General features: G+C 34.7%; 1 protein-coding gene across 2 annotated transcripts in view; it reads left to right on the top strand.

The window, feature by feature from the left end:
* TOP2B (DNA topoisomerase II beta) overlaps positions 1–19,061 on the top strand; it is a 72,554-nt gene that overhangs the window by 27,783 nt on the left and 25,710 nt on the right. For both annotated transcript variants that reach the window (XM_039480130.2, XM_039480129.2), the window contains exons 5-20: positions 3,185–3,330; positions 4,746–4,843; positions 5,919–6,131; positions 8,055–8,228; positions 9,338–9,439; positions 9,551–9,688; positions 11,172–11,310; positions 11,609–11,766; positions 12,235–12,360; positions 13,290–13,400; positions 13,481–13,586; positions 15,434–15,543; positions 16,170–16,262; positions 16,354–16,468; positions 18,232–18,353; positions 18,529–18,677. In XM_039480130.2, coding sequence (XP_039336064.2) covers positions 3,185–3,330; positions 4,746–4,843; positions 5,919–6,131; positions 8,055–8,228; positions 9,338–9,439; positions 9,551–9,688; positions 11,172–11,310; positions 11,609–11,766; positions 12,235–12,360; positions 13,290–13,400; positions 13,481–13,586; positions 15,434–15,543; positions 16,170–16,262; positions 16,354–16,468; positions 18,232–18,353; positions 18,529–18,677 — 2,100 coding nt within the window. The remainder of the gene's footprint in view (positions 1–3,184; positions 3,331–4,745; positions 4,844–5,918; positions 6,132–8,054; positions 8,229–9,337; positions 9,440–9,550; positions 9,689–11,171; positions 11,311–11,608; positions 11,767–12,234; positions 12,361–13,289; positions 13,401–13,480; positions 13,587–15,433; positions 15,544–16,169; positions 16,263–16,353; positions 16,469–18,231; positions 18,354–18,528; positions 18,678–19,061) is intronic.

Here is a 19,061-nt window from a genome sequence, read left to right as displayed (position 1 = left end):
CATCCATTCTTTGTAATTTCACTAGTAATTAAGTATGATTTTAAGATTTTTCTCTAGTAAACATAAAAATCTAATAATTCAGGTACAATTTTACTATTAATAATCTAATTTCACATGGTATAGTTAAGATTGGTAGTATAATAAAACTATAATTTGTATTTGGTTATACTATGAAGTTAACTGATTTTATATGAAAATGTTACCATATAACTTTGTGGTTGAAATTCTTTATTTTTCTTCTCCATTCTCTTTTTTTTTTTTAAATTATAATAAACACATTCTTGAGAATTTATATGATAAGGCATACAAGACATTTGTAAGTTACAACTTACACAGAGTTTAAGATGGTTTCGAGAAAATTTTGGCTGTTAAAATTCCTTTTCTTATTTAGGCAATTGTCAGTTAAAAAACAGATCTCGCTTCAACTATTATGTTTTAGGAGAGTAAGGAATAATAGACACTGAGTGTTTTATATCTTTGAATTTTTTTCAAAATAGAACAATTCTAATTGAAAACTAAGGAATAAAGGACCTTCCTTAAATACATTCTTGATGAACATAATTGCAGTTGTTTAGTTCTTTTATATGGTTCTCGCCATATTAATCCAATTATTTTAGCTACATTAATCCAGTAAGATTAAATTTTAAAAACTGTCATCATAACAAAGTGATAAAGAAGTGAGCTAAGCAGGTACTCCTGCTCACTACTGTAGTCCTGGCACTTTCGGAGGCTGAGGCAGGCGGATCCCTTGAGCCCAGGAGTTTGAGACCAGTCTGGGCCACATGGTGAAAAATTGTTTCTACAAAAAAAAAATACAGAAATCAGCTGGGCATGATGGCGCGAGCTTGTAGTTCCAGCTACTCAGGAGGCTGAGGTGGGAGAATTCCTTAAGCCTAGGTTAGGCTGCAGTGAGGCATGATTGTGCCACTGCGCTCCAGCGTGGGCGACAGAGCGAGACCCTGTCTCAAAAAAAAAAAAAAAAAAAAAAGACGACAAAGAAGTGAGCTATAAGACAACTTTATAGACCGGATAAGGGCTCTTGGTTTATTTTACTTTTCAACTCATTACAGATTTTGTACAAATAATACTTCTGCATAAGTCTAGTGATTCTAGTGCCTTTATCGTTCCATTTTATACTGTTTTTTTTTTTTCTTGAGACGGAGTTTCACTCTCGTTACCCAGGCTGGAGTGCAATGGCACGATCTCGGCTCACCGCAACCTCCGCCTCCTGGGTTCAGGCAATTCTCCTGTCTCAGCCTCCTGAGTAGTTGAGATTACAGGCACGCACCACCATGCCCAGCTAATTTTTTGTATTTTTAGTAGAGACAGGGTTTCACCTTGTTGACCAGGATGGTCTTGATCTCCTGACCTGTGATCCACCCGCCTCGGCCTCCCAAAGTGCTGGGATTACAGGCTTGAGCCACCGTGCCCGGCCAAGAATAAACTTTTAAATACAAGGCATGCCTTGCAGAATTTGGACAGTTCATCTAGAAGTTAGAGAATTTACAGCAACTTCTTACAAGGGAGCTTAACACTTATTATATAATATAACAGTATTGAATTTATTTGTGAATGTCTGTCTTATTAAAAACAAATGTGGAGGCTGGGTGCAGTGGCTCACACCTGTAATGGTAGCACTTTGGGAGGCCGAGGTGGGTGGATCACAAGGTCAGGAGTTCAAGACCAGCCTGACCAACATGGTGAAACCCCGTCTCTACTAAAAATACAAAAATTAGCCAGTTGTGGTGGCGCACACTGTAATCCCAGCTACTGGGGAGGCTGAGGTGGGAGAATTATTGAAACCCAGGATGCAGAGGTTGTAGTGAGCTGAGATCGTGCCACTGCACTCTAGTCTAGGTGACAGAGTAAGATTCCTTCTCCCCACCCCTCCAAAAAAAAGAAAACGTGAAAAGCATATTAAACAGTTCAAATATTCCTCTAACTTAAGTATTCTTTAGAGTTGAAACTTTATAGCTTTCAAAAAATACTGTATACTCATGCTAAAATATTTATGTAGACGTTTCTTTTTTCAACAAATGGAATCATAGTATATATACTGTTTTCTCTCTCTCTTTCTCTCTCTCTCTCTCACTCGCTCTCTCGACGGAGTCTCGCTCCGTTGCCCAGGCTGGATTGGAGTGTAGTAGTGCAATATCGGCTCATTGCAACCTCCACCTCCCAGATTCAAGTGATTCTCCTGCCTCAGCCTCCCAAGTAGCTGGGACTACAAGCTCGTGCTACCATGCCTGCCTAATTTTTTGTTTTTTTAGTGAAGCTAGGGTTTCACCGACTCAATCTCCTAACCTCATGATCTGCCTGCCTCGGCCTCCGAAAGTGCTGGAATTACAGGCATGAGCCACCACACCTGGCCTATATCTTTCTTTTTATTCAACATATTATAGACAGCCTTCCTTGTTAAATAGATCCACTTAATTCTTTCTATTTGCAAGTATTTTATTATGTTGATGTATCATAATTTATTTAACCTCTTCTCAAGTGGTAAGGATTGGATATTTAGATTTTTGATGTTTTTTTGGCTCTAATTATTTTTGAAACTTTATTTGCAAACTCTTAAACAGTATTCTTATTCCTAATTTTTACTGAAGATTATCAATGGAGCAAGGTTAAAAAATTCTGAATAATTGTTTAGAGATTACAGAAATACCAGATCTGAGAAATGATATAGAATGAAATTTTATAAGAGAGGTGAGTTTGATAGCAAGTTCCAATTTCATAATCATATGGACTTAGAGAATGTTGAGGATGCCAAACATTGATTTTTTTTTTTTGAAATTGTGATGAAGATAAGTTACAAAATGTCTATCTTAGTTACAGTACCATGTGCTAAAAGTGGTGAAACCTTTTCTTAAGGTTTTCTCTAAAGTATGTTGCTTTTTTTTTTTTTTGTCATCCTAGTTGCTTAAGATCTGTAATTTTCCATTCCTTCCCTTTATTTCCTTCATAATCCTCCTTTATTAGTTATGACTCAGGGAAAGAAATGTTTGTCCTCAGCAAGTATTTTCTTGAGAGATGAATCAATGTCTTCCAATTAATAATGACTAGTATCTTGCTTATAATCATTAAGATTTATTCTAGATTACCTTTTAATGAATTAATGTGTCTTTACTATTTTAAGCTCAAATTCTACTTGTTTTTTTGTTTTGTTTTGTTTTGTTTTTTACAGTGAATCTAACATTATAAGCATTTGGAATAATGGGAAAGGCATTCCAGTAGTAGAACACAAGGTAGAGAAAGTTTATGTTCCTGCTTTAATTTTTGGACAGCTTTTAACATCCAGTAACTATGATGATGATGAGAAAAAAGTTACAGGTAAAGTCTGAATGGAATTTTGGTTGAAAAATACTGTTTTCTTAATATAAAATGTATAAGTTACTAAGGAAATCTGTGGTTTTGGTGTGAGAAAATCATTTTCAGAATTAATATTTATAAATTATTTAAAAATATTGTCTTAATAGTCTAAGTGACGCTTAAAAACCTTATGTCTGATAGTATATTGACTTTATGTTAGAACAGCTGGAAGTTTAACTTGACTAACAGTTTGGGTTTGGATTTAGATAGGACTGGTATAATGTCTATATGTATAAATTTGTTATTACATAAGCACTGTGTCTTTTAGTATTAAGTTACTTTTAGACTGTTTTCCTTAAGAAGATCACGATTGACAATTTAGACTCTGTAAATAGAGTTGAAAGTGCTTTGACCAAAACCATATATATATATATTTTTTGAGACGGAGTTTCGCTCTTGTTACCCAGGCTGGAGTGCGATGGCGCGATCTCGGCTCACCGCAACTTCCGCCTCCTGGGTTCAGGCAATTCTCCTGCCTCAGCCTCCTGAGTAGCTTGGATTACAGGCACGTGCCACCATGCCCAGCTACTTTTTTGTATTTTTAGTAGAGACGGGGTTTCACCATGTTGACCAGGATGGTCTTGATCTCTTGACCTTGTGATCCACCCGCCTCGGCCTCCCAAAGTGCTGGGATTACAGGCTTGAGCCACCGCGCCCGGCCCCCAAAACCATATATTTTTATACTTATTTATGTTGCCCACATAGGTTCATAGTTGTTTTTTTGTTTGTTTTTTTTTTTTTTGAGACAGTCTCACTCTGTTGCCAGGCGCCAGGCTGGAGTGCAGAGGCACAATCTCAGCTCATGGCAACCTCTGTCTCCTGGGTTCAAGCAATTCTTCTGCCTCAACCTCCCAAGTAGCTGGAACTACAGGGACACACCACCACAACCAGCTAATTTTTGTATTTTTTTTTTAGTGGAGATGGGGTTTCACCGTGTTGGCCAGGATGGTCTCGATCTCCTGACCTTGTGATCTGCCTGCCTCGGCCTCCCAAAGTGTGTATTTTTTTTTTTAAACCAAGGCTCTGGGAAATGATATAGATTAAAATTTTGTGATAGAGAAGCAACTTTGATAGAAAGTTCAGATTTCATACAGAGATTTACTGGATCATGAAAGATACAAAGCTTAATGTTTTTGAAATTGTAAAGACTTTGATAAATATACAAAACACCCATTTTAATTACACTACTATATGTGCTAAATCTTGATTGTATCTTTAAATGAAAAACATCTACATATACTTTGGAATTTTCAGTCGGTGATTGATAATGCAGTTAGCGGAACTGTTTTGCAACAGACTTGCCCTGTGGTAGTGAATTAACAAAGTTCCATTAAAAACATTTTTACTAAACCTTTCACATTGAATTTTTCTTACAGGTGGTCGTAATGGTTATGGTGCAAAACTTTGTAATATTTTCAGTACAAAGTTTACAGTAGAAACAGCTTGCAAAGAATATAAACACAGTTTTAAGCAGGTACGCTAGAAACACATCTATTTCTTTTTTTAAAAATAATGGTTTGTTATTTTGCTGAGATAGTAGAACCTTGGGTAAATTGCAGCGATGCTTATATAACTTCATTTTTTAAAAAAAAAGCATTATTCAAGTCATCAGAGTAAAGAGACATCAGAATGCCTGGGAGATTTAATAATAAGCCTGTTCGTCCACCATTCCTTTAAAACAAAACAGTTTATTTAACAGACTTTATTTAAATTAGTTAAGTATTCATGAAAATGTCCTGAACCTCACAGACTTATGTACACGCGACCACTTAGTGTTTGAAAAATTTTCGTCAGTGAATCATCAAATTTATATTTCAGAATTTTATTTTATTCTTGCAGGTGTATGAAAATGATTTGAAATTTTATATAAGCTAAAATAATTTTTATTTATTTTTATTTTCTTAATTGCTCTCCAACAACCTGTTGTTGAAGTAAGCTAAAATAATTTTGTCAGGAAAATCATTATGCGTGTTTATTTTTGTAAAAGTCTATATGGTCATGTTGAAGAATTTGAAAGAGGTTTTGGTGACAGTTTATAAAGTTGTGCAGTTCAGTTTATTATTAACATGAGATTATTATCACAGTAGTACAGTTGTCCCTCAGGAGGATTAGTACTGCTGGGATCCCCTTCCTAGACCAAAATCAGAGGACGATCGAGTCTTTTATATGAAAAGCGGTAGTATTTGCATATTACCCATGCACATTTTCCCATGTACTTTAAATCATCTCTAGATTACTTGTCATACCTAATACAATGTAAATACCATGTAAACAGTTATGCTGTATTTTAAAAATTTGTGTTTTTTTTTCACAAATATTTTTAAAGCTGCAATTGGTTGAATTTGCAAATGTAGAACCTGTGGCTACACAAGGGCTGACTGTATTTACTATTTTTTTGTCTGTAATATTACTAAGGATTTGTATGGTTTGTTATGAAGTTGGAAAATTGATATAGTTGTGGTAAATGAATGTATTTAATGAGTGGAGTCTTTTTGTATCATGAAATGTGGAAACCTTATAGAAATAGTTGAATTTTTTTTCTTTTGAAGACATGGATGAATAATATGATGAAGACTTCTGAAGCCAAAATTAAACATTTTGATGGTGAAGATTACACATGCATAACATTCCAACCAGATCTGTCCAAATTTAAGATGGAAAAACTTGACAAGGATATTGTTGCCCTCATGACCAGGAGGGCGTATGATTTGGCTGGTTCATGTAAAGGGGTTAAGGTCATGTTTAATGGAAAGAAATTGCCTGTAAGTGTCTCCTAAAATAGTTTTAATATTACGTTATTTTGTAGAGAGAGTATTGTTGAGTCTTCCTTTTTAAAAGTTCATCTGGTAATCTTTTACTGGTGTGTTTAGATGATTCACATTTAAAGTAACTATTGATACATTTGGCCATTGTTTCTTCAAATAATTAGTCTGTCTTGTTCTTTCCTTTCCTTTTTGAGTTAGTTATATATATGTTTTATTATTTGATACTGTCCCCAGTTCTTGAATGCTTTGTCTCTTTTATTCACTCTATTTCTTCTTTTTGTATTAGTTTAATTTCTATTCCCCTCTATTCAAGTTTACTTTTTCACAGTCTCTGGATCAGGTTTCCTGAAGAGCCTGTCAAAGACATTCCTCGTGTCTTCCATTTTTTAAATTTTTATCACTTCCATTTGACTATTTCTTTTAGTTTCCATCTCTTTAGTGAACTTGCATATTGTCTTCACTTTCCACTAGATACTTTATCATGCAAATTAATTGTAGTTATTTAAAATACTGTATCTGATACATGTTAAAACGTCTGTGAGATACTTAGTTTCTGATGATTGCTGTATCTTTTCGGATTGTTTTTTTCTTGCCTTTTGGCATGCCCTATAAGTTTTTGTGGAAAACCAGATATGTTTGTAGCGTAGTAGATACTGAAGTAAGTAGGCATTAGTGTGGGACTTATGTTATATTTACCCAGAAGATGAGCTGTGTTTGAAGTTTGTTTTTGCTCTAGTTATTAGTGTTGAGGTTTGTTGTTGCTGTGAGTACCAGAGACTTCCAAATTCTGCCTTGTTTTTGTCTTTCCCCTTGGCTTAGGGCCTTCTTTTTGAGCTGCCCCTCAGAGATGGTCTCTCTTGCAGCTCTTCCAGCTGAAACCCCCTGTTGTTACTGGAGGCTTGGTAGCATGATGGTAGATTGTTGGGGCGATGATCTCTAATGTCTGATTACATCCCAGTCTTTGGAGTGCATGGTGAACCTGTATCTCAGGGGTTTGACTTTTACAAGTTTATGCCCCGCTTCCGTGGGTAAAGACTTTTTTTCTGCCCTCTATTCTCTTTCCCCAGCTGCAGCAGGATTCCACTAGTGTTCTCAGCTTATTTGCTTAGGTCGGCTACCCTGCAGAATAAGCTTTTTTTTTTTTTTTTTTTTTTTTTCCCAGATGGTAAGGAAGCTAGAACTGGGTGGATTTCCTAGCAACTTCTGTTTCCATTTCCCAGCCAGTACTATGGGAGTACAGAGGGGAAACCTTCTCTAGATTCTCACTGATCTTCCCTGTGAGAATTTGTTGGGTTTTCTGGAGGAAAAACCTGCAAGAGTATGAATGAACTCCTTATTGGCTACAGCCTCTAGAAGCTTTAGCACCACTCATAATAGCATACGCACTTCTAGCAGCAGTTAGTCAAAATGTCTAGTTTAATGCTCCTACTAGCTTCTTAAATATTTGCCCCATGTAAGCAAAAGCTTAGGTTTTGTGGTCTCCGACAGACATTTACGTCTCTGCACACTTCAGGATGGCGGACTATCCTGTGATCTCAGTTCTTTAGTGGGTTTATGAAAAAACCATTAATTTGTTGTCTGATCACCTGTTTTCTTGTAAGGATAGAGGATTTTTTCCACCCTAGTTCATTACATGTCTGAACTGAAAATGGAATATTTTAAATACATGTTTTAAAAATGTAAATTTTTGAAATATTTTATACCAATTTACCTGTCCCTTCACATCCTCTTTTTTTCAAGTACACATAGAAATTTCTTTTTTAAAGGTCAAGGGTTAAGGAATAGATCTGGGAAATGCCACTAACGTTTTGATCTGTGCATTTAGAACTATTGTAAATGAGAGGAAATGGAATATACATATGTAATGTCATTCACCTATTTGAGCCGCCAATGTAAGATTCTTAATTTTTTTAAAAATAGGTAAATGGATTTCGCAGTTATGTAGATCTTTATGTGAAAGATAAATTGGATGAAACTGGGGTGGCCCTGAAAGTTATTCATGAACTTGCAAATGAAAGATGGGATGTTTGTCTCACATTGAGTGAAAAAGGATTCCAACAAATCAGCTTTGTAAATAGTATTGCGACTACAAAAGTAAGTATGCAAATTCTTTTTCCAAATCAGTGGTAGAATAGGGCTTCATTAAAAACTACAAAATAAGTAACAGTATCAACAACCCCCAAAGAACCCAAATCTGTTTTTGTTCAAGAAGAATTGACTTACGAAAATGAAAACCTATTTTCTATGAAATTGCTGTATTAAAATTTACTTAAAATTCATTGAGAAATAAGTTTATATGATTAGTGTTTATAGTTGAACATATTTCTATCTTAAGAAATTTAGAATGATAACAAATTCCTTATTCTGTAACTTTCAGCCCCATCTTCCCCAACCTCTGGGGAGTGGAGAGGGGGCTGGTGATTGAGTTAAAAATCAATCATGGCTATGTGATAAAGCTCTGTAAAAACTCCTGAACAGTGGAGTTCACTGAACTCATAGGTTGCTGAATACATTGGGGTCTAAGAGGATAGCATGTCTGGGTAAGGTATAGAGTTTTGTGTATCCTTTCCCCCATACTGTGCCTTATGCATCTCTTCCATTTGGCTGTTATTGATGGATCCTATATAAAAAAACTGGTCAATGAAGTAAACTGTGTTCTTGAGTTCTGTGATCTGTTCTAGCAAAGTATCAATCCTGAGGAATGGTTCATGGGAATCCCCCAATTAATAGCTGGTTGGTTAGAAGTACAGGAAACCTAGGACTTGTGACTGGCATCTGAAGTGTGGGCAGTCCTATGGGACTGAGCCCTGAACCAACCATAAGTACTTGTGCTAACTCCAGGTAGTTAGTATCAAAATTGAATCACATTGTTGAACATCGATTTGTTGTCTGGAGAATCAGAGAGTCCTGAACTGGGTGACATTTAAGGCTCTTGGTGTTGAAAGCACCCCAGAATTAGTGTTAGAATTGAAGTGAGGAAAAAAACAAACAAACATAGCAGTTGGTTTATTGGCTCTGTAGCCAAAATATCTTACTTTGTAAAATCCCAACTCTGATTCTGAGACTCCTATTACTCTTTTAGAAACTAGGGTTTGTAATACAGATAAAGTATTTTGCTACTTTAACAATAGAAGATTTCAGATTTCATATTTTTGTTTTTTTCACTAATACAAGATTTCATATTTCATATTTTTTTTCTTTAGGGTGGACGGCACGTGGATTATGTGGTAGATCAAGTTGTTGGTAAACTGATTGAAGTAGTTAAGAAAAAGAACAAAGCTGGTGTATCAGTGAAACCATTTCAAGTAAGGGATGCATTGTACATTGCATATGAAGCATATATATGCATTATATATGTGCTGAATTACTAAATAATATTAGCTCTGATGTTGACTTTTTTGGTATGTTTTCAACAGGTAAAAAACCATATATGGGTTTTTATTAATTGCCTTATTGAAAATCCAACTTTTGATTCTCAGACTAAGGAAAACATGACTTTGCAGCCCAAAAGTTTTGGGTCTAAATGCCAGCTGTCAGAAAAATTTTTTAAAGCAGTGAGTAAAACTTGGATTATTTTTCATTGCTGTTATTAAGAGTAGATTAAGTAGTTTTCTTGATTTAACTTGTGATTAGTTTCTTTCATCATATTAACTGTGGGTATAAGCATGTTTGCACTGTAAACTAATATGCTTAATTTGATAACTTTAAAGGATAGACTTAAACGTTTCCTAAAACAAGTGTTTTGCAAAGAACTAAAGTAGGGGATTATGTAACTAGTTGCATTTTTAGCTTTGCATTGACCATTGTAAAGGTCAGATTTCTCCTAACAAATGTGGAGGTCCTTATGTGATTCTTTCACCTTTCCTACTCTCATTTTACCTTCATCTACTGATTCTTAACTTTACACATTTTTAAAAATTGTGGTAACATATGCATAACTAATGTACTATTTTCTACATGTTTTAAAGTTTTATTTTGCTTTGCATATAATTTTTTAGGCTACCTTAACTTCTCTAAAATAAGGTGAGAGCACAAATAAATAATGAAAATGAATCAATCACAGCCTTTCCTTTTTGGCATTTTGGTGGGGGAATGCTGTATAACTGCCCTAGAACTAACGTATATGTCATATTCCAAAATGTAGATTATCAGAAACAAGAACAAAAGTTGTTTTTTAGTTCTAATTTAAGGCCTGTAGAAATAGTACTTTTGGGTCTAATCTTAATGAATTCTGAGTATAAATTACCCTATATTAATACTCTCTCAAATTTGTGCCCTCATGACAGTTGCTGCTTTGATGAAGTGATTTGATTTTAAATTTTATGCTTTTTCATTTTAGGTGCAGTAAGTTTAAATTTGGCAACATAGTTCACCTCTTTTGTTTATGTCTTAAGCATTCCAGAAAACTATTTCATACACCTAATTGTCATATCACTCAGGGTGATTAAAAAACTTTTAGGACTTAATGGTTGGAGATGCTTAACTTTATTAAATTTTCTCTCTGGGTTGACATCTTGTCACAGATTGATACACTGCAAAGGTCAAACAATATGTTTTATTACCAAGCTATTTAAAGAATAAAGTCTATTAATAAGTTACGAAGGTTATCCTAATGTTCCTTTTATGTTAATACTTTTTGTCATAGTGACACATTTTATATGGAATGATAGCAGCTCTATGTGAACATCTAAACTTTGCCAGGTGGTAGATTCATGTGTGAATCTGTTTTCACTCTATTAATTTTAACAAAATTAATTTGTAACAAGAGCAATGTATATTCCTTATGGATTTTATTATAATAGAATGTTTCTCATATGTAAAAGTTACCATTTTTCATGTATTTATATTTTAGCTTTAGTTTTACTGTAGTTGAGTAAAAATTGATTAGCTTGTGGCATTATTCTTATTACCGTTATTGTTTTGTCCTAAAATACCTTAAAATCACACAGATTCCATGTACTGCATTAGGCCCTGTACATTTTAGCTAAATGTATGAATTTTCAGCTTGTTTGTATACCATTATTCTTTTATTTTTAGGCCTCTAATTGTGGCATTGTAGAAAGTATCCTGAACTGGGTGAAATTTAAGGCTCAGACTCAGCTGAATAAGAAATGTTCATCAGTAAAATACAGTAAAATCAAAGGTATTCCCAAACTGGATGATGCTAATGATGCTGGTAAGATCGATATTTTTAAATAAGATTTTGATTTAAGTTTCACTTTTATCTAGTTAGAGAATTTTAAAATTTTCTACGTATAGTTAAACTGTGATTTTCCATTCAGAGTATAATTTTACTTTATTGAAATGATCCCATATACAACATATTACTAATTTTCAGCGGATAAGAATTCAGTAAAATAGACCTAATATTTGTACTGAGCAATAATACAAAGTAACTTTTAGAGTCTTTCACTGTCAGCATTCTGATGTTAATTTTCTGACTTCATTTATATATAATTTTAAATTTCTCTCAGGTGGCAAACATTCCCTGGAGTGTACACTGATACTAACTGAGGGAGACTCTGCCAAATCACTGGCTGTGTCTGGATTAGGTGTAATTGGACGAGACAGATACGGAGTTTTTCCACTCAGGGGCAAAATTCTTAATGTACGGGAAGCTTCTCATAAACAGGTAATATATATCTGTGTATATATATATGTGTATACACATACTCACATGACATTTCTAATAACTGCTAAACTTGTTGATTTTTTTTTTTCTCTCTGAGACAGAGTTTCGCTTGTGTTACCCAGGCTGGAGTGCAATGGCGTGATCTCAGCTCACCGTAACCTCCGCCTCCTGGGTTCAGGCAATTCTCCTGCCTCAGCCTTCTGAGTAGCTGGGATTACAGGCACGTGCCACCATGCCCAGCTAATTTTTTATATTTTTAGTAGAGACGGGATTTCACCATGTTGACCCAGGATGGTCTCGATCTCATGACCTCGTGATCCACCTGCCTCGGCCTCCCGAAGTGCTGGGATTACAGGAGTGAGCCACCGTGCCCGGCCAACTTGTTGAATTTTTCAATGTAATTTCTGACTCTTTTTTTATGTATTTCAACACTTTATAATACGTTCAATGCTTTTCTTTTTTGAACAGATCATGGAAAATGCAGAAATAAATAATATTATTAAAATAGTTGGTCTACAATATAAGAAAAGTTACGATGATGCAGAATCTCTGAAAACGTTACGCTATGGGAAGATTATGATTATGACTGATCAGGTTGGTTTTAAAGTTACCACATACTTGAAATTCATGTCTTCTTCAGATTCTCCTTTTAATATTAGTTTTATGAGACTTGCCCCAAGATAGTATAACTGAAAGGGATTATACATCAGGTGGAAAAAAAAAAACCCTACATCATTTAGTGGAAACATTTGTATGAAGCACATTTTATATTATCTAATTTTGGGCCTAACAATCTTATGAATTATTTAAGAATATTTTTAAATGCAATATATGTGAGAAGAATATTATACATTCTGGTAGTAAGGCTTCCTACCTACAGGTAGGAACAAAATGATGCAATTAACAAGTAAGAAAGATTAATGATAAGGGTTAATATTTATTCATGTTGGCATAATTTCGGATGCACAAATACTGGGAGGACTTAAATAGTAAAATGACAATAATCAGGAAAGAAATAGAAAATCGAAAAGGAATAATTTCAAATGCATTCAGCTGTTTTCTCTAATACATTCTAACGTATTTGTAGAGAAAACCTGCAACTAGAAAAACTGCTATTCATACATATTTTTAAGCAGAAATTTTCCTATTTTTATATCAAGAGAAGACTTGTGAATATCTGTAGTCCATGGGTTTTCCTACCATTACCCATTAAGGTGGCATTATAACCATGTTTTATTTTATACATTTTCCATCCTTAAATTATTCTTTTAGTGAAATCTGGGGAAACTATAAAACAGATAAAATGCTAATATATTTTTATAATGACAAAGATTCAGTCTGTTACTACTATATTATTTATTTGCATATTAAGAAAAAATTAATATGATCATCTTAATATCTTTTATAAATGCATTTCTGAAATTTGGAGTTTTGTTTTTAGCATTCACATGTTTTAGAATTTATATAAGTAATCATTTTATAAAATTACTACAGGACTTTTTACTTTACTAACATTTATTTAGGATCAAGATGGTTCTCACATAAAAGGCCTGCTTATTAATTTCATCCATCACAATTGGCCATCACTTTTGAAGCATGGTTTTCTTGAAGAGTTCATTACTCCTATTGTAAAGGTACTCTTTGCACTAATATATTTTTATATTGTTGTCTTAAAGGGTAGCTGAAAAACTAATTTTTTTTTAATTAATTTAAGGCAAGCAAAAATAAGCAAGAACTTTCCTTCTATAGTATTCCTGAATTTGATGAGTGGAAAAAACATATAGAAAATCAGAAAGCCTGGAAAATAAAGTACTATAAAGGTTTGTATTTTAAAATACTTAAACTTTAAATACTGATATAAATTTATTTTTACGAAAGCAATCTAAAAGACATCTTGAAAGTTTGACTATTTTTAACTTCACAAATAGCTATTGCTGATGTTAAAATATTGTTATAGAAAAATTTATACAAATATACTAGTATAACAGATTCTATTGAATGGGATCACCATTTCAGTGATCAGCCTTGCTTCTTGTAAACCTCCCTTATTGCCAGTCCATTAGGTTGAAATAAGTTCCAGACATTATAGTCTAGTATTTCATCTATAATTACTTTAGTGTGTATTTTTAAAAGAATTTTAAAAATCAACCATAATACCATTATCATAACCTTCTTTCATATCCTATTGTTATTGTTGAGAAGGGGTCTCGCTTTGTCAACCAGGCTGAAGTGCAGTGGCATGAACACAGCTCACTGCCACCTTGACCTTCTGGGCTCAAGTGATCCTCTTGCCTCAGCCCCCCAAGTAGCTGGGACTACAGGCATATGCCACCACACCCAGCTAATTTTTGTATTTTTATAGAGACAGGTTTTTGGTATGTTGCCCAGGCTGGTCTTGAACTCCTGGGTTCAAGCCATCTGCCCACCTTGGCCTCCCAAAGTGCTGGGATTACAGGTGTGAGCCCCTATGCCCAGCCCTCCTTTTTAAATAACATTAAATACTCAGCCAGTGTTAAAATTTGCCTGGACTGTTTTAAAAATGTTTATTTTTAGTGTTTTCTATTTTTATTTTGTTTGTTTATTGAGATAGCGTTTTGCTCTTGTTGCCCAAGCCATAGTGCAGTGGCGTGAGCTCACAGCAACTTTTGCCTCCCAGGGTCAAACGATTCTCCTGCCTCAGCCTCCTGAGTAGCTGGGATTATAGGCATGCGCCACCACACCTGGCTAATTTTTTGTGTTTTTAGTAGAAATGGGGTTTTACCATGTTAGCCAGGCTGGTCTCAAACTCCTGACCTCAGGTGATCTGCCCACCTCGGCCTCCCAAAGTGCTGGGATTACAGGCATGAGCCACTGCCCCTGGCCTAGTTTTTTTTTTTTTTTTTTTTTTTTTAAATTGTTTTTATTTTTTTTTTGAGATAGAGTCTTGCTATATATGTTGCCCAGGCTGAGTGCAATGGCACGATTGTGCTCACTGCAATTTCTGCCTCCCAGGTTCAGGTGATTCTCATGCCTCAGCCACCCAAGTAGCTGGGATTATGGGCAAGTGCCTGGCTATTTTTAGTAGAAACAGGGTTTTGCCATGTTGGCCAGGCTGGTCTAGAAGTCCTGGCTTCAAGTGATACACCCACCTTGACCTGTCTGCTAGGATTATAGGTGTGAGCCACTATGCTTGGACTGGGTTTGTTTATTTTTTTTCAAAGTCAGGATCCAAATATGGTCCACACATTGCATTTAGTTCATAAGTTTCTTAATACAGCATTTCTCTTTTTATATTTTTTCCTTGTAATTTACTTGTTAAAGAAGTTGGGTTGTTTGTCCTGTGGAATTTCCCACATTCTAGATTTTGTTAATTATATCCCTCTAGTTACATTTAATATGTAGTGTGTTCCTTTGCACCTTATTTTCTGTTAACTGGTGGTTAAATTAGAGGCATGATCACATTTGGGTTACATTTATTTGGCACAACCATTTCATAGATAGCGTTGTGTACTTTCATCAGGAAGCATCTAATGTCTAATTTGTCTTTATTTGCCCATTAAGATTGATTAGTTGGTATAGGTGTTTCTAGCTTGAGTCATCTGTTAAAGCTTCTTGACCAGCTTTTCACTTGATGGTTTTAAGCAGACATTGATAATCATGACTCATTTTTATTTTTAAAATTGTGCAGGATTGGGTACTAGTACAGCTAAAGAAGCAAAGGAATATTTTGCTGATATGGAAAGGCATCGAATCTTGTTTAGATACGCTGGTCCTGAAGATGATGCTGCCATTACATTGGTAATTAAGTTAATTTTTAAAGAGCTTTTGTTAGCCATCTCCCTACCTTCTATTTTTTTCCTTCCAGTCCTGGTTCCCTATGATAAGTCTCTTTTGAATGCTCAGGCTAGGTAATTTTATCCCCCAGATTATGCTGTGCTTTTTTTTTTTTTTTTTTGAGACGGAGTTTCGCTCTTGTTACCCAGGCTGGAGTGCAATGGCGCGATCTCGGCTCACCGCAACCTCCACCTCCTGGGTTCAGGCAACTCTCCTGCCTCAGCCTCCTGAGTAGCTGGGATTACAGGCATGTGCCACCATGCCCAGCTAATTTTTTTGGATTTTTTAGTAGAGACGGGGTTTCACCATGTTGACTAGGATGGTCTCGATCTCTTGACCTTGTGATCCACCCGCCTCAGCCTCCCAAAGTGCTAGGATTACAGGCTTGAGCCACCGCGCCCGGCCTATGCTGTGCTTTTATAAACTTCTTTAATTGAGATACCTTAGTTCAAATGTGTTTTTAATAATATTGTAAAATAACCTAATTTTTCAGAAATTAAGAATTAGATATTTGCCACTTACACATTTTAATTTTGTGATGAAGTTTATTTTATTTTTAATGTGGAAAATCATTACCTGGAATTTTTCAGGCATTCAGTAAGAAGAAGATTGATGATAGAAAAGAATGGTTAACAAATTTTATGGAAGACCGGAGACAGCGTAGGTTACATGGCTTACCAGAGGTTAGTCTTGAAGAGTGCTGATGTGGGGGAAGGAGAGAGAGACTAGAACATCAGTAATAATGGTAACATTGCTATATAACTTTTCTCTTAGCAATTTTTATATGGTACCGCAACAAAGCATTTGACTTATAATGATTTCATCAACAAGGAATTGATTCTCTTCTCAAACTCAGACAATGAAAGATCTATACCATCTCTTGTTGATGGTGAGTAATGTTTATTTAAAAACCTCATTTTTGCATGTTATTTACTATAGTTTAATTTCATGTACTTTAAGCTGTCCTTATGATACACATTAAAATTCTTAACTTGAAATCTTGTATATGAAGAACTGATTCACTGGAATTTAAGGCCTTTTTGATGTTGCTTTTGTTACATGTTTTCGTAGTGCTGAATCTTTAATATTCCTTAATTTGAAAGTTTTACACCCTTTCTGAGTTTTTCAGGAAAATTAACTTTAAGTCTAAAAGTCTTAATTAAAGCTTTTGCCCAAGTTGTCTGCCGATTTTCTAAAATAAAAAGTAAAATGGAATTTTGATAATTTCTAAAATATTTATCAGAGGTTAAATTTAAAAAAAAAATTTATACCACATTACCCAAAGCCTGATGCTTTACTTATTTAACTTGGAAAAAAAAAATAGAAACTATTTCTAACTTGAAGAAAATTTAGAAAATATTTCTTGTTAGTTGAAGCAGATTTTGGTCTTCTATCTAGAACTTTTTTTTTCTTTCGCATTGTATAACCTTTACCAAGTTTGTTGATCTTTGTATTGCTTGGCTTTTCTGCTAATAGCAGATGATTCTACCTATCCTTCAAGTTCTAGCCATAAATTGCCTTTCTTCTATGAAGTCTTCCCTAACAATTCCACTCTAAATTGGTCTTAGATACCTAAACTTCTATGTCAATTAGTATGTTTCTCTTAATTTACCTATATTAATTTTGCCTCCAGAATTAGATTACAGAATTCTTAAGGAAGTTGCCGTATTTTATCATCCTCTTGTTTTTACCATACACTGGGTCCAGTATGAATACAATGATAGCATATACTGAAAAGGTTGTTACTGTGCTCATTGGCTTAGAGCAGGGGTGTCTAGTCTTTTGGCTTTACTGGGCCACATTAGAAGAGGAAGAATTGTATTGGGCCACATGTAAAATAGACTAACACTAATGGAAGCTGATGGGCTTAAAACAAAAAGAAAAATAAATGCAAAAAAAAAAAAAAAAATCTCATGGTGTTTTAGGAAAACTGGCGAATTTGTGTTGGGCTGCATGCAGCCTGCAGGCCATGGGTTAGACAAGCTTGGCTTAGGGCAAGAAGAATGATAAGGAAGCAGAGTAATTTGCCCGCATTGTTTCATGCAATCCTTATGATAACTGTATTAGGAAAGTAAGTATTTCTATTACTTGGATGAGGAAACAGACTTACTAGGTATTTGCTTAGTATCACATGGTAAATGGCCAAGTTGAGAAGAATATACAGATTAGTGAGATTCTAAAGACTTTATTCTTCACTACAACAATAAACCTCTTCTTTTGAAGAATTTTTCTGATTTGGGATGCTTAGAATAGATTTCAGGCTCCTTGATGGCTTGCTGGCAATTTAGTTAGCTACAAATGGCATTTTGGTTGTATAAGCTACAAATGGCATTGTGGTTGGAAACTACTGTTAAAGGAGTTTGATGTCACTGTGTGATGCTTTAAGGCCAGAATGTTGCCTTTCAGTTTATAGTTCACTTTTGGAGTAGATGGAGATGGCATACAAACTTGTTAGTATATACCTGGAGATGGCTTTCTGGGGAAAAAAAACAACAAACATGTTAGTGTGTACTCACTTTGTTACAGAATCTCAAGTAACAATTTTACTGGTATTCTTGAAAAGCAAATTGTATCTTCGCTTTATTCCCCTGAGTTGTTACAACTATATCTTGAAGTAACATTTTAAAAAGAGGGTTGCTCTTTTAAAAATAGGCTTTAAACCTGGCCAACGGAAAGTTTTATTTACCTGTTTCAAGAGGAATGATAAACGTGAAGTGAAAGTTGCCCAGTTGGCTGGATCTGTTGCTGAGATGTCTGCTTATCATCATGGAGAAGTAAGCATTAAGATTGGAATCAATTAAGAACTCTAATTATTGTCTTGAAGAATGATAATTATACTTAGTAAAGTCTTCAGAAATGTAAAATAAGAGTTTGGATTTTAATACAAATTAGGGAATAATTATAGAAAATTTAGAATATTAATGTTATGTTCTGCCTCCTATTATATAGCAAGCATTGATGATGACTATTGTGAATTTGGCTCAGAACTTTGTGGGAAGTAACAATATTAACTTACTTCAGCCTATTGGTCAGTTTGGAACTCGGCTTCATGGTGGCAAAGATGCTGCAAGCCCTCGTTATATTTTTACAATGTTAAGGTAAATATTTGCTGATATGATGGTATAAAGTTTGATTTGATTTAGACCCAAGTAACTAAATGTTTGATGGAATTATAGCTGTGAAGAGATGTGATTGGTTATTCTGCTTAGAAGGTGAATGTTCCAACTTACTTGATCTCAAGTAGAAAGAAGTCTGTTGACCTTAATTTTTATGAATTATTGGTGAAATCGGTCCTAATGAATATAAGGCTGTTTTTGTCACCAACTTTACTCTTTAGGCTGAAGATGGGTTATGTGCTTTATTCAGAGTAATAGGAAGTTCTTAAGAAGTTACCAATATTAAAGAAGTCAGGTAGGTAAGTACATAAGTAAAATAGGAGTATTTTATTCTGGGCTTGTGACCATTTGATAATACAGTTAGGC

This window comes from Saimiri boliviensis, chromosome 9 (genome assembly GCF_048565385.1).
Source record: "Saimiri boliviensis isolate mSaiBol1 chromosome 9, mSaiBol1.pri, whole genome shotgun sequence".
Lineage (NCBI taxonomy): Eukaryota > Metazoa > Chordata > Mammalia > Primates > Cebidae > Saimiri > Saimiri boliviensis.
Note: the sequence above shows the minus strand (reverse complement) of the source record. Positions and strands in the feature narration are given on the sequence as shown.